Source organism: Schistocerca nitens, chromosome 10, assembly GCF_023898315.1.
Source record: "Schistocerca nitens isolate TAMUIC-IGC-003100 chromosome 10, iqSchNite1.1, whole genome shotgun sequence".
Lineage (NCBI taxonomy): Eukaryota > Metazoa > Arthropoda > Insecta > Orthoptera > Acrididae > Schistocerca > Schistocerca nitens.
The window spans coordinates 46,469,515-46,485,899 of record NC_064623.1 but is presented as its reverse complement, the minus strand read 5'-3'; the positions used below and the strand labels follow the sequence as shown (position 1 = coordinate 46,485,899).

Sequence of the window (16,385 nt, the reverse complement as noted above, 5' to 3'; positions counted from 1 at the left end):
TGGCAATGATGGCGCTGCGGTCGGCTTATCGAGAGTTTTTATCGTGACATCTCACGAGGACACGGTGGACGACTTTATTCTGTGTGTACAACCACCTTTAAATCATTCACAGTCCGATGCGCTTTCCTTAATCACTATTGTACTTGTTCACTGGAACGTCTCCACGTGTTTCTGATAACAGCCACGGGAGGCCAAGTAGAGTGACATCGTGGTCAGGTAGTACCTCTAAGCTTACACGAAGCCACTTGGGGTGTTTATTGTATTATACAGCCTTTGTACGGTTCGTTACCAGTACAAAATTCTTCTAGGAATACGATACTCCTGTGTTGTTAAGTATTATGATGCAATGTTCCTTCGGACACAGTAGGAAATGTAAAAAAAGAAAGAACAGAATCCCGTAGGCACACATAATATTTAGTCCTATTTTTTCCAACGTTACTGTTATAACAACACATTTTATATTTTGCAGGTGTGAGAAAAATAACTGCCATCAGACGACACAGATTTGCTGAAACTTATTTGCTCAAGAAAAGTAAGAAGAATTACGTTTTATCAAGTAGGAGACATGTTCTTCTCTGATGTCAAATGCACAGTGGCAGAAACACGTTTGCTTCTGCGCAGCGTTTCCTGGAGTACGAATAGAGCTGTTTCACTGAATCAACACAGCTAAGGCCCAAGGATAACAGTTATGTTAAGGCACATCATTACTGGGTCAGTGCTATTGAACAGAAAAAATGATGAAACTTCCTGGCAGAGTAAAACTGTGTGCCGGACCGAGACTCGAACTCGGGACCCCGGGCAAGTGCTCTACCATCTGAGCTACCCAAGCACGACTCACGCGCCGCCCTCACAGCTTTATTTCTGCCAGTACCTCGTCTCCTCGCAGGAGAGCTTCTGTGAAGTTTGGAAGGTAGGAGACGAGATACTGGCAGAAGTAAAGCTGTGAGGGCGGGGCGTGAGTCGTGCTTGGGTAGCTCAGATGGTAGAGCAGTTTCCCGCTAAAGGCGAAGGTCCCAAGTTCGAGTCTCGGTCCGGCACACAGTTTTAATCTGCCAGGAAGTTTTATATCAGCGCACGCTCCGCTGCAGACTGAAAATCTCATTCGAGAAAAAATGATCTTTTCTTATCCATAGTATAATAGCGGCAGTGAAGGTTTTAATTACATAGATAAGTTTTTTTGTTTATAGCTACGTTGAAAAGCATCAGTCACTCCGACTTTCACATAATTTAGTTAGTCTTCCGTGACCAAGTTCGGCGACGTATCTTTTCTCTGCCTGCACCTGTTAGTATTTTCCATGCTCATTTTTGCCGTGCCAGGGAGAGATCACGCTGGGAACCTGAATTTCTATGTCTTTATTTTCACCTTAATTGTTTGGGTGAAGCATACGTTCGTAGCGTTTTTGTTCTGCATATTGGTATTCCGGTTGTATGGGTTTATTTATGTGTTGTCATTTTTCATTTGTAGTTCACTGTCGCTGTATGACTTTACATGTTGTCATTTTGTCATTTGTGATGTAGTGAGTGGGCCTTTGGACGCAGAAAATGGAGTGTCAAGTGGAGAAATCGGAACATTCCCGACATATTCTTCTGTTTGAGTGTAGTAGAGGGGTGACAGCAGTCGAGGCAGAAGAACTATTGGGGTAATGCCATTGGACAGAACAAGGCAAGAAAATGGTTCTCTCGTCTTAGGGAAGATGGTTTTGAGATTAGTGACTCTCCAGGAAGACCGCACTATAGTTCCTTCTCTAAATCCTCGCACGAACGAAAAGATGGCTGACATCGAAATAAGTGTCCAAGGAATAGAAAAGCAACTGAAATCGCTCAACAGAGAAAAGTCCACTGGACCTGACGGGATACCAATTCGATTCTACACAGAGTACGCGAAAGAACTTGCCCCCCTATTTACCAGCCGTGGACCGCAAGTCTCTAAAGGAGCGGAAGGTTCGAAATGATTGGGAAAGAGCATAGGTAGTTCCAGTTTTCAGGAAGGGTCGTCGAGCAGATGCGCAAAACTATAGGCCTATATCTCTGACATCGATGTGTTGTAGAATTTTAGAATACGTTTCTTGCACGCGTATCATGTCATTTCTGTAAAACCAGTCCGCCCCCGGTAGCCGAGTGGTCAGCGCGACAGACTGTCAATCCTAAGGGCCCGGGTTCGATTCCCGGCTGGGTCGGAGATTTTCTCCGCTCAGGGACTGGGTGTTGTGTTGTCGTAATCATCATCATTTCATCCCCATCGACGCGCAAGTTGCCGAAGTGGCGTCAAATCGAAAGACTTGCACTAGGCGAGCGGTCTATCCGACGGGAAGCCCTCGTCACACGCCATTTCATTTTTTATGGAAAACCAGAATCTACTCTGTAAGAATCAACATGGATTCCGTAAACAGCGATCGTGTGAGACCCAGAAAATATTAGATACAGGCTCCCAGGTAGATGCCATTTTTCTTCGCTTCCCGAAGGCTTTCGATACAGTTCCGCACTGTCGCCTGATAAACAAAGTAAGAGCCTACGGAATATCAGACCAGCTGTGTGGCTGGATTGAAGAGTTTTTAGCAAACAGAACACAGTATGTTGTTCTCAATGGAGAGACGTCTACAGACGTTAAAGTAACCTCTGGCGTGCAACAGGGGAGTGTTATGGGACCATTGCTTTTCACAATATATATAAATGACCTAGTAGATAGTGTCGGAAGTTCCGTGCGGCTTTTCGCGGATGATACTGTAGTATGCAGTGAAGTTGCAGCATTAGAAAATTGCAGCGAAATGCAGGACCTGCAGCGTATAGGCACTTGGTGCAGGGAGTGGCAACTGACCCTTAACATAGACAAATGTAATGTATTGCGAATACATAGAAAGAAGGATCCTTTATTGTATGATTATATGGTAGCGAAACAAACATTGGTAGCAGTTACTTCTGTAAAATATCTGGGAGTATGCGTGCAGAACTATTTGAAGTGGAATGATCATATAAAATTAATTGTTGGTGAGGCGGGAGCCAGGTTGAGATTCATTGGCAGAGTCCTTAGAAAATGTAGTCCATCAACAAAGGAGGTGACTTACAAAACACTCGTTCGACCTATACCTGAGTATTGCTCATCAGTGTGGGATCCGTACCAGATCGGGTTGACGGAGGAGATAGAGAAGATCTAAAGAAGAGCGGCACGTTTCGTCACAGGGTTATTTGGTAACCGTGATAGCGTTACGGAGATGTTTAGCAAACACAAGTGGCAGACTCTGCAAGAGAGGCGCTCTGCATCGCGGTGTAGCTCGCTGTCCAGGTTTCGAGAGGGTGCGTTTCTGGATGAGGTATCGAATATATTGCTTCCCCCTACTTATACCTCCCGAGGAGATCACGAATTTAAAGTTAGAGGGATTCGAGCGCGCACGGAGGCTTTCCGGCAGTCGTTCTTCCCGCGAACCATACGCGACTGGAACAGGAAATGGAGGTAATGACAGTGGCACGTTAAATGCCCTCCGCCACACACCGTTGGGTGGCTTGCGGAGTATAAATGTAGATGTAGTTGTAGATGAATATTCCCGACATATTCTTCTGTTTGAGTTCGGTAGAGCGGTGGCAGCAGCGGAGGCAGAAGAACCATTTGCGCCGTCTATGGGGTAATGGCAATGGTTTTCTCGTTTTAGGGAGGATGGTTTTGACATTAGTGACTCTCCACGTTTACGAATACCTTCGACATTTGTTGATCATTTAAACGCATTAATCCACCGTGAACCATGTCAGTGTGCTAGAGAACTGGCGAGTGTATTGAGCAGCAATCATTGCACCATCGTACGACATTTTAACGCAATGGGGAAAGATAAAAAATCTGATGTATGGGTACTGCATACTCTAAGCCAAAAGCACAAAAAAAAAAATCAGCTGGTGGCCATATGTGCATCTCTGCTTGCTCGGGATCAATACGCTCGTGAACAGCAGCGACCATTCTTACCCAGCACCGTTTTCTGGTTGAGCCAGATCGCTGGTCGATCATCAGCGATCGGCTTGTTATCTTTGGCGCGTCCCCGGGCATGAGCATCTTTGAGTTTTCGGCCGGGGCGCGCGGGGTGGCGAGAGGCAGCCGGTTTGGGGCGGCCGGTGAGACTGGCGGAGTTGTGGCTCGGGCGTAAGCGCATGTATGATGCCTGTTACGCTGGGGCTGTTTGCTAATCGTGGAACTCCTGCGGCGGTTACTGGTTGCCTGGAAGGCATTTCATATAAAATGTGCCAAGCCTGGCAGTGAGAGGGGAGTCCGGAGTTGGTGTTGGCCTAGATGTTTGTACAAATTGAGGTGCCTGTGTGAGAAGCACGGCGTGGGCCTGTCGGTCGCTTCGGCCTTCTGGCAGCCACCGCAAGCGGATGTTCGGCCGGAATGTCTACAGTTTGTGGTGAGCATAGTGTGAACGAGTTCTCGTAGGATGTGCTCCCAGCCTGACTCTGAGCCTGTGTTATTTGTGGGTGCCGACCCCTTGTCTGTTTCTGCTTCCGGGTGTCCTGTAAGATTTCACAGCGAAACTGTGTTTTTGTGGCATTCTGTGTTTCTGGCTCAGCCTCCGCCTAGAATGGGGAAGATTTGTGCCTCAACTGAAAAGGGGGGGGGTTCGAGTGGACATCTTTTGGAATTCCTTAATGCCGTAATTTTAACATAAAAAAATTGTTCTTTTAGATTTAGCGCCTGTTTCTTTGGGACACTGCAGTTCAAACAGGAGTGGCGTAATGTTAATGAGTATTTGTTATTCGTCAAATGAAGTGTATTTAATGTCTTGCAGTTTTCTGCGGCCCGCAGCTGTGTTATTGAACTCATTTTGAAGTGTTCTGTCGGGTGAATGACTGCTCCCGACTTCAGTGTATTCTGTTGAGTAGTATTGTAAGGTTTTTTGGATATTTGTCAGTGGGGTGTAGTGATTCAATTTTGTTTTTCTCTTTCTTTTGAATTACGGAGAATTGTTTAGTTTATCTGGTTATTGGCTTAACTCGGGCTTCACGCACTAAATCAGCTAATATTGAAATTGTTTTTTTATTCCTGTTTAATGTCAGACAGATTCAAAGGTAACTTCATTTATGTTATTTGAAATAAATGTGTTGGATTGACCTTAATGAATTATGTGCAATCGTAGTGAGGGACCCAGTCCTTCATTAGTGCTTAACAGTGGCGCGTGGTTCGGGTTGTGAGCCCCGTGCTCGGACCACTGGTGACCAGAAATGGTGTCTCTGTGTTAACAAATGGAAAAGAAAGGAATGGAATGGCTCAGCCCAAACAGAGCTGCAGCTCCCAGTACAAAGATCTGCACGCATGTTATGCATCTGGTGGAAAAGCGACGGTGCGGTGCACTACGAATTGCTTCGACGAGGTGAAGCAGTCGCTGCTGACATTTATTGTCAACAGCTGAGACGTCTTGCAGAAGCAATCGAAGAACTGCATGATGTCAAACTACTCGCATTCTGCTAGAATGACGAAGGAAACTATACAGGAGTTGGGTTGGGAAGATATTCCGCACCAACCTTATTCACCTGATCTTACGCCCCCAGGTTTTCACCTTTTCCGCTCTCTATCGTACAACTTCCAAGGAACTTCCTTTCACGATGAAAATGCGCTCTGAGCATGCCTCGACGAGTTCTTCGCCTCAAAAAAGTCGCGGAATCGAAAAGTTACCGCAGCGTTGGGTGACTGTTATAAATAATCACGAGCTGGCTTTGGTGGTTCAGTTAGCAGTGTTAAGTGCTGAATTTTGCTTTCGAAACTTTGTGCGTGAGCAATTACGCGTTCTTTTTACGCTCCCTTTTCCCACTCATTCTTATAATGTCAAATGATCGATACGTTAGTACCGTTTACTCGCACGGAACCATAGGTTTAGTATTTTGAGTTTGATGTGAATGTAGTATCAGGAGTACGCTCGGTTTGTGAAACACATTCTCAGGGGAAAAAAAAGAAAGAACCGATGCAGTACGAAGCAATTACACGAATGAGACGGAAATCGATAAATGTGACGCACATGTACAGGAAAACAGATCATTGAAATTTCAGAAAAACTTGATATATTAAGCTTCATAAACTGAGCAAGTCAATAGCGCGTTTGTCCACCTCCGGTCCTCACGCAAGAAGTCACTCGGCTTGGTATTGACTGATACAGTTGTTGGATGTCCTCTGAGGGATGTTGTGCCACATTCTGTCTAATTGGTGCGTCATATCGTTGGAGGGCCCGGCTCATAATACTCTAAACGTTCTCAATTGGGAAGAGATCGGACGACATTGCTGGCAAAGGTAGGATATACAAGCAGTAAGTATAGTGCACATATTTTGACTTGGTTGATTTTGAATGTGGGTGCAATAAGTGGGTGAAGGGACTGTCACTAGGAAGAAGAATGGAATGGAGTAGGCATGTTCTGTGAGAAGTGTCTACACTCAATGTTGATAGTTAGCTTTGCTTTCTCAAGAGGAGTTGTAAGTAGCACTCGCAATGCCCTGAGAATTCTGAGATTGTATAAAAGGACATTGTTAGAAATAAGCCAAACTGTGTCACTGACTCATTACTTAGTGGTTCAAGGAACCACCTATAAAAACTAAATACCATTTATTATTCGTCATTTTAAAAATTACAACTTTCGAAGGAAATTCTGTTGCATTCTAAAATTCCTTCAACTGCCAGAATTTTTTAAAAAGTTCCTTGTAAATAGTAATTAACGTAACTCTAAACGAAGTGCTATCACTAACAGGTACCAAAACACTACTGACACTCAAGGATGTTAAGGATTCATGAACTTCACAATAAGCTATACTCAAGAGTCAAAGAAAGTGGTACACCTGTCATACATCGTGTAGGGCTCCGCGAGCACTCGAAAGTGCTACAACACGACGTGGCACGGACTCGACAAACGTCTGAAGTAGTGCTGGAGTGAACTGACGCCATGAATCCTGCAGGGCTGTCCATAAATCTGTAAGAGTATGGCTGGGTGGAGATCTCTTCTGAACAGCACGATGCAAGGCATCCCAGATATGCTCAATAATGTTCATGTCTGGGGAGTTCGGTGGCCGGTGGAAGTGTTTAAATTCAGAAGAGTGCTCCTGGAGCCACTCCGTAACAATTCTGGACGTGTGGTGTGTCGCAGTGTCCTGTTGGAACTGTCCCAGTCCGCCGGAATGCATAATGGATATGAATGAATGCAGGTGATCAAACAATATTCTTACGTACGTGTCACCTGTCAGAGTCGTATCTAGACGTATCAGGGGTGCACATGCCCCACACCATCACTGAGCCTTCACCAGTTAAAAGTCCCTGCTGACACGCAGGATCCATCAATTAATTAGGCTGTGTCCATCATACCTGTACACGTCCATCCATTTGAAACGAAACTTGTCAGACCTGGCAACATGTTTCCAGCCATCAACAGTCCAATGTCGGTGTCGATGACCCCAGGCGAAGCGTAAAGCTTCGTGTCGTGCAGTCATCAAGTGTACACGAGTGGGCCTTCGGCCCTGAAATGCCACATCGATGATGTTTCGTTGAATGGTTCGCACGCTGACACGTGCTAATGTCCCAGTATTGAAATCTGCACCAATTTGCGGAAGTGATGCTCTTCTGTCACGCGGACGATTCTCTTCAGTCGTTCTTGCAGGATCTTTTTCCAGCCGCAGCGATGCCGGGGATTTGATGTTTTACCGAATTCCTGATATTCACGGTACACCCGTGAAATGGTCGTACGGGAGAATCTGCACTTCATCGCTACCTCGGAAATGGTGTGTCCCATCGCTCGTGCGCCGACTGTAACACCACATTCAAACTCACTTAAATCTTGATAACCTTCCATTGTAGCAGCAGTAGCCGAGCTAACAACTGCACAAGCCACTTGTCTTATATTGGCGTTACCGAATGCAACATCGTATTCTGCCTATTTACGTATCTCCGTATTTGAATACGCATACCTATACTAGTTTCTTCGGCGCTTCAGTGTATTTTCCTATGTTAAAAATACAGTTCGCATTGTTTTTATTCTTTTTGATTATAACATTTAAATAGCATTTGCTCTTAATATTCTCTCAAAATATTTCATTTTTATGTAATTAAAGCTTAAAAATCATTAAATCTGGTCACATGTTCGAAAACACTCTGTTATTGGCTGATGCTCTGGTGACGTCACAGGCTAGGAGTAAGACGAAGCTATACGTGTGTTAAGGCGTGTTAGCCTAAGTTACGAAGTTTTTGCCTACTTTTTCTGCAAACATCCATTTAGTGATGGAAGATGCAATTACAAGCTCTAAGTAACAATAGAAAGGATTTTTGCGAACGTCGATAGTGGAAGCATTGCGAAAGTTGATGCGTTCATGTTCCACCCATTTAGAGCGGCGATATGTGCAACGACGCACATTATTTTCCCTCCTCCCTTCTGCACCCTTAAACTTGCTAAAAACTACGGAATTATTGATCTTTTGCAAATGAGTCCGTATATTATAACTAGATTGTCAACTATCAGTCATGAGCTACGATCCAAAGCCCAATAAAATTATTCTTGGCAAATGTCAGTGCCGATTTCTTCTATAGATCATCACCAGCTGACGTTATCTGCCGCTCTATGGCTCTAGGACATCTGACTGCGCATGACGTTCGAGTCTAGTAAGGGACATATATTTTTAAAAGTTGTTCACGAAATTTGAAAAAAGCGTCAGCAAGAACTGATTGTAGCAGTTTTTTCGCTGGTGGGATGTATTATATACAGCTTCACATCAGTCGTAGTCTGAGAGATCGGCAGCAGAGAATAAATGCGTTTACTTTGCGAGAAAACAATTCAATTTTTGGAAAAGTATTGCTATTAGTGAGCATATCACCACACACCCACAGCACAGCGACGCCTAAGATGACGATTTGTATACAGAGAGATGTAACGCATGTACACCATGCGGTAATACGAACGCAAGGGCTGTCATGTTTGTGAGTGTAAATTAACGGCGGTGTCTGAGACAGACTTACTCCATCTGTACGTGAGATGATGAAACTTCTAAAGTTTACACAATAAGGATCCCGCTGGACGCTAGAAAGATAGAGAAAAACATTGTTTCTAATAAAGTAAAAATAGTGTTGTCACACCAACTAGAAAATATCTTTCTGAACGTGACGTGCATGAACAGCGATTGCAAATGTAAGCGCATGTAAACAGCATGGAAAACACAATCATATTCTCTTTCTGATCGGTGTGGTGAAGTTTCGTAGTTGTGATTTGGCTTTTGTAAGAGAGGACTGTTGAGTCGTTTTACAAATAAGTTATGATAGTTTTTCGGTTTGGATTCGAACCAGCGATCTATGGACACCGTTTTATAAAACTCGACCATCTACCGCTCTAACAACTGAGCTACCTAATAACTGTGTGAAGCTGGATGAAACGGCAATTTTCACCATGAGTTTAATTTCGTTGAACGACGGTATTCTTCCTTGTGACAGTGCGAAAGCATGTCTCCGAGTTTAATTAATGTTATCTTCACAGTTTAACGCATTTTAATTAAGTTCCTGAACTTGTGCGTCAACATGGTAACAATTTGCCGGTAGAGTACTACCACATTTTACGCATCTTGAAATTCTCTGCAACACTCAAAAACAACCTTTCAGGAGTTTTCATAAATGTATTTGTACAGTATGATTAGCATATGAGAGTAGGAGCGGCGAGCTAGCCAGTGACGTCACGGGCATTACGTGACACGAATGTAGCGTTTTAGCGGGCTTTCGATTATTTGAATTTCATTTCCGTTTTTATAAAAGAATACTGAATTCAAGAGGATAAAAAGCTTGTTAGAAGCATAAAATGGCGTAATTAATCATATAATTTCTAGAAAACCGTCAAATACCCTATTCTATGACTGTTGCTTTACAATTCACTTGCTGCATTATTTATTCTCAAAAAAACCTGTGTAATGAAATGGTTGAATATTGCTACAAAGTTACGTAATGTTACGCACATATTTTCAGTTAAATTTATATGAAACATACAGCGTGAACGTTAATAAAACCGACAAATTGCTGGGACCGGTTCCTAACTGAAAATGAGGGGAAAAAACGTCCTATGAACATGTGTCCGGAAATGGACGGTGTGCGTGCAACGACAAAAAATCGTCCTGGAACACAGTACAGAGCTATATAGGGTGTTACAAAAAGGTACGGCCAAACTTTCAGGAAACATTCCTCACACACAAAGAAAGAAAATATGTTATGTGGACATGTGTCCGGAAACGCTTACTTTCCATGTTACAGCTCATTTTATTACTTCTCTTCAAATCACATTAATCATGGAATGGAAACACGCAGCAACAGAACGTACCAGCGTGACTTCACTTTGTTACAGGAAATGTTCAAAATGTCCTCCGTTAGCGAGGATACATGCATCCACCCTCCGTCGCATGGAATCCCTGATGCGCTGATGCAGCCCTGGAGAATGGCGTATTGTATCACAGCCGTCCACAATATGAGCACGAAGAGTCTCTACATTTGGTACCGGGGTTGCGTAGACAAGAGCTTTCAAATGCCCCCATAAATGAAAGTCAAGAGGGTTGACGTCAGGAGAGCGTGGAGGCCATGGAATTGGTCCGTCTCTACCAATCCATCGGTCACCGAATCTGTTGTTGAGAAGCGTACGAACACTTCGATTGAAATGTGCAGCAGCTCCATCGTGCATGAACCACATGTTGTGTCGTACTTGTAAAGGCACATGTTCTAGCAGCACAGGTAGAGTATCCCGTATGAAATCATGATAACGTGCTCCATTGAGCGTAGGTGGAAGAACATGGGACCCAATCAAGACATCACCAACAGTGCCTGCCCAAACGTTCACAGAAAATATGTGTTGATGACGTGATTGCACAATTGCGTGCGGATTCTCGTCAGCCCTCACATGTTGATTGTGAAAATTTACAATTTGATCACGTTGGAATGAAGCCTCATCCGTAAAGAGAACATTTGCACTGAAATGAGGATTGACACACTATTGGATGAACCATTCGCAGAAGTCTACCCGTGGAGGCCAATCAGCTGCCGATAGTGCCTGCACACGCTGTACATGGTACGGAAACAACTGGTCCTCCCGTAGCACTCTCCATACAGTGATACAGTGACGTGGTTAACGTTACCTTGTACAGCAGCTACTTCTCTGACGCTCACATTAGGGTTATCATAAACTGCACGAAGAACTGCCTCGTCCATTGCAGGTGTCCTCGTCTTTCTAGGTCTTCCCCAGTCGCGAGTCATAGGCTGGAATGTTCCGTGCTCCCTAAGACGCCGATCAATTGTTTCGAACGTCTACCTGTCTGGACACCTTTGTTCTGGAAATCTGTCTCGGTACAAACGTACCGCGCCACGGCTATTGCCCCGTGCTAATCCATACATCAAATGGGAATCTGCCAACTCCGCATTTGTAAACATTGCACTGACTGCAAAACCACGTTCGTGATGAACACTAACCTGTTGATGCTACGTACTGATGTGCTTGATGCTAGTACTGTACAGCAATGAGTCGCATGTCAACACAAGCACCGAAGTCAACATTACCTTCCTTCGATTGGGCCAACTGGCGGTGAATCGAGGAAGTACAGTACATACTGACGAAACTAAAATGAGCTTTAACATGGAAAGTAAGCGTTTCCCGACACATGTCCACATAACATCTTTTCTTTATTTGTGTGTGAGGAATGTTCCCTGAAAGTTTGGCCTTACTTTTTTGTAACACCCTGTATAGCATCCACGTCACAAAATATGTTCAAAATGACCTCCACGGGATGCAATGCACGAGTTCACGCGTCGCATCATTGATTCCCTCACTCTATCGCACGTTCCGGCCTCAGCGTCACTAGTGTTGTGAACACTCTGATGGAGGGTTTGCACATCAAGAACCGGTTCAGCATACACAATGCTTTTCAGATGCCCCCAGTGGTAATAATCCAGGGGGTTAAGTTCGGTGAGCTAGGAGGCCACGCTACAGGGCCTGCGCGTCCTATCCAGCGTCCGGGGCTGATGTGTTAGGAAATTATAATGCCGACATGGGATGGTTGTATGTCATGCAGAAACCACATAACCTGTCGTACTCCCAAAGGTGCATTCTAAAGCAGCCCAGGCAGAGTATTCCGCAGGAATCCTAGGTACGTTCCCCCGTCGAGGCGTTATGGAATAATAACCGGTCACAGTATGTGGTCACCAAGAATCCCTGCTCACACTCTGGTGTTGATGGGACGCCTCAGACAATACCCGTGGATTGTCTGCAGCCCACAGATGACGATTATGTAGACTGATGATACCAGTTCCGATAAAGACTGCTTCACCGGTTAAGATGACTGATGATAGGTATCCAAAAATTGTGATGGTCTGGTGCAAAAACCATCGACAAATACTTCCAGTAGAGGGCTGTTAATCCTTGCACTCATTGCAGGTGATAGGGAGCGTAGTGTTTGTAATGCAGGATACACATAACTGTACTTTCGTTTATATCATGTTAACGAGCGACGTGCCTGGAGCTTGTGCTAGGGTTTCGTCTCAATATCCTTCAGAATCCGGTCCTCCAAATCTGGTCTATGCACAGTCCGCCGACTCTCCGCACGCTCGACTGTCTGAAAGGACTCATGAATCCGCCCCTGCAGATTTTCGTTTCTATTCATGTTCACCCCGAATAAAGCAAAGAGACCTTTTATGAGTTTTAATTTAAAAAAAAATAGTTTGTTCCAGAGACAGTTTGGTTTGTGTCTTATATGCACCTTATGAAAGGCAACCCAACTTACATCATCTGCCTTATTAGCGGATGCAAGGCGTCTCACAATGCTGGCAGCCAAACACGTCACAGGTTTTGCAGATTCTGCGGAAATACACACGACAAAAGCTAATCACAACCAGCAAATACCACGCTTACACTGCGTAATAATGGCTTCAGTTTGTCGAGGAGCTTTCTCTAATATGACCCTGTGACAGTCTGTTCCTTACGAGCAAACAGGCACGGCGGTTTCTGAGAACATTACCTCTAATTGCAGTCAGATATTAGCCGGTACCATCCCACCCACCACAGTATAGATTAGTCCTAACTAAACTTTAGAATGCAAAAGAATTTCCTTCGAACGTTGTCATTTTTAAAATGACGAGTAATAGATGATGTTTACTTTTTGTAGGTGCTTTCTTGACCACGAACTAATGAGCGAGTGACACAGTCAGTTTGGCGTATTTCTAACAATGTCCTTTTATACCATCTCAGAAGTCTCGGGGCATTGCGAGTGCTACTTACAACTCCTCTTGAGAAAACAAAGCTAACTACTCACATTGAGGGTAGACACTTCTCACAGAACATGCCTCTTCCTAGTGACTATTCCTTGACCCACTTGTTGCACCCACATTCAAAATCAACCAAATCAAAATATGTGCACTATACGTACTGCTTGGTATATCTTACCTTCGCCAGCAATGTCGTAGGATCTCTTCCCAATTGAGAACGTTTAGAGTATTATGAGCCGGGCCCTCCAACGATATGACGCACCAATTAGACAGAATGTGGCACAACATCCCTCAGAGGACATCCAACAACTGTATCAGTCAATACCAAGCCGAGTGACTTCTTGCATGAGGACCAGAGGTGGACGAACCCGTTATTGACTTGCTCAGTTTGTGAAGCTTGATAAATCTTAGAGCTCTAAGGCAAAAATGCGTCTTGGCCTTTCTTTCGGTCTGCCAGATTGTTCGTAACGACTCCACATTCTTGAGCTTACGCCTCTTCCCGTATTTGGAGCAGTCGCGACAACAGCTCGTGTTCCGACGTTTTCACTTACACTGATCACCTTAAGTACTTAACCGTGGTTTAGCAGAGGTAGGGACTGACCGGGTAGATGGAGAGCACGAGCGCTGTGTGCGTCTTGACGGCGGAGGGCGCCCTGCCGATGACGTGCCGCAGGGTGTCCACGTAGAGCAGCAGTGTCGCTGCCACGGCCATCGCCCCCGCAGAGAACAGCGACATCCCCACCACGTTCATCGCTGCAACACCACAAGCGCACAAACGGTTCAAATGGCTCTAAGCACAATGGGATTTAACATCTGAGGTCATCAGTCCCCTAGACTTATACTACTTAAACCTAACTAACCTAAGGACATCACACACATCCATGCCCGAGGCAGGATTCGAACCTGCGACCGTAGCGGTCGCGCGGTTCCAGACTGAAGCACCTAGAACCGCGCGGCCACATGGGCCGGCACGAAACGCACACGTTTACTCGAAAAGCAGTACACTACTGGCCATTAAAATTGCTACACCACGAAGATGCGAAATTTAACCCACAGGAAGATGATGCTGTGATATGCAATTGATCAGCTTTTCAGAGCATTCACACAAGGTTGGCGCCGGTGGCGACACCTAGAACGTGCTTACACGAGGAAAGTTTCCAACCGATTTCTCATACACAAACAACAGTTGACCGGTGTTGCCTGGTGAAACCTTGTTGTGATGCCTCGTGTAAGGAGGAGAAATGCGTACCATCACGTTTCCGACTTTGATAAAGGTCGGATTGTAGCCTATCGCGATTGCGGTTTATCGTATCGCGACATTGCTGCTCGCGTTGGTCGAGATCCAATGACTGTTAGCAGAATATGGAATCGCTGGGTTCAGGAGGGTAATACGGACGCCAGTGCTGGACCCCAACGGCCTCGTATCGCTAGCAGTCGAGATGACAGGCACCTTATCCACATGGCTGTAACGGATCGTGCAGCCACGTCTCGATCCCTGAGTCAACAGATGGGGACGTTTGCAAGACAACAACCATCTGCACGAACAGTTCGACGACGTTTGCAGCAGCATATACTATCAGCTCGGAGACCATGGCTGCGGTTACCCTTGACGCTGCATCATAGACAGGAGCGCCTGCGTTGGTGCACTCAATGACGAACCTGGGTGCACGAAAATGCAAAACGTCATTTTTTACGGATTAATCCAGGTTCTGTTTATAGTATCATGATGGTCGCATCAGTGTTTGGCGACATCGAGGTGAACGCACATTGGAAGCGTGTATTCGTCATCGCCATACTGGCGTATCACCCGGCGTGATGGTATGGGGTGCCATTGGTTACACGTCTAGGTCACCTCTTGTTCGCATTGACGGCACTTTGAACAGTGGACGTTACATTTCAGATGTGTTGCGACCCGTGGCTCTACCCTTCATTCGATCCCTGCGAAGACCTACATTTCAGCAGGATAATGCACGACCGCATGTTGCAGGTCCTGTACGGGCCTTTCTGGATACAGAAAATGTTCGACTGCTGCCCTGGCCAGCACATTCTCCAGATCTCTCACCAATTGAAAATGCCTGGTCAATGGTGGCCGACGAACTGGCTCGTCACAATACGCCATTCAGTACTCTTGATGAACTGTGGTATCGTGTTGAAGCTGCATGGGCAGCTGTACCTGTACACGCCATCCAAGCTCTGTTTGACTCAATGCCCAGGCTTGTCAAGGGCGTTATTACGGCCAGAGGTGGTTGTTCTGGGTACTGATTTCTCAGGATCTATGCACCCAAATTGCGTGAAAATGTAATCACATGTCAGTTCTAGTGTAATATATTTGTCCAATGAATACCCGTTTATCATCTGCATTTCTTCTTGGTTTAGGAATTTTAATGACCAGCAGTGTATCTCCCACAAAGGGCAGACGCAGAATATCAAGGTTCCTCGGTGTTACATTAGAGATTAGATTCAATTTTCGTCCCATAGAGACAAAAATGAGATGATTCTCGTGGTTGTGATACGTGTCGGAAAATATAACATAAAAAACGTAGAACACTTGAATATAATACTCACTTCCGTAATCGTTTGTCAGGAAATTGTCCAGACATATGGATGCATTACAGTAAAATGGAAATGCTAATATTTACACAATTAATACAATGCCAGAAAGACACATAGCTATACATTTTAATAAATTTATCATTCACAAAGTACATAACCTTGACTGATGTGACCAAGTGGTGTCAAAACTGAAACCTGACATTTTTATTTAAGCTTGTCTAACAGTCCGTGTTAAATATTCATCTACAGAGTAGAAGGGAATGCCTGTCAAAAAGTCTTTCAAACTCTGTTTAAACCGTTCTTTATTAGAAACCAAGCTTTTAGTGGTTGCTGGCAATTAATTGAAAATGTTTGTTCCTGAATATTGGACACCTTTTTGCACCAAGATAAGAGATTTTAGGTCTTTCTGTAGATAGTTCTTATTCCCAGTATTGATACTAAACTATGAGATCAAAAGTATCCGGACACCCCGAAAACATACGTTTTTCATATCAGATGCAGTGTGCTGCCACCTACTGCCAGGTACTCCATATAAGCGACCTCAGTAGTCATTAGACATCGTGAGAGAGCAGAATGGGGCGCTCCGCGGAACTCACGGACTTCGAACGT

At 44.8% G+C, this 16,385-nt stretch overlaps 1 protein-coding gene across 2 annotated transcripts in view; it reads right to left on the bottom strand.

Annotated features, from left to right (window-relative positions):
• Window positions 1-16,385, bottom strand: part of LOC126210209 (organic solute transporter alpha-like protein) — a 340,980-nt gene that overhangs the window by 80,415 nt on the left and 244,180 nt on the right. For both annotated transcript variants that reach the window (XM_049939388.1, XM_049939389.1), the window contains exon 3: window positions 13,825-13,976. In XM_049939388.1, the coding sequence (XP_049795345.1) occupies window positions 13,825-13,976 (152 nt within the window). The remainder of the gene's footprint in view (window positions 1-13,824; window positions 13,977-16,385) is intronic.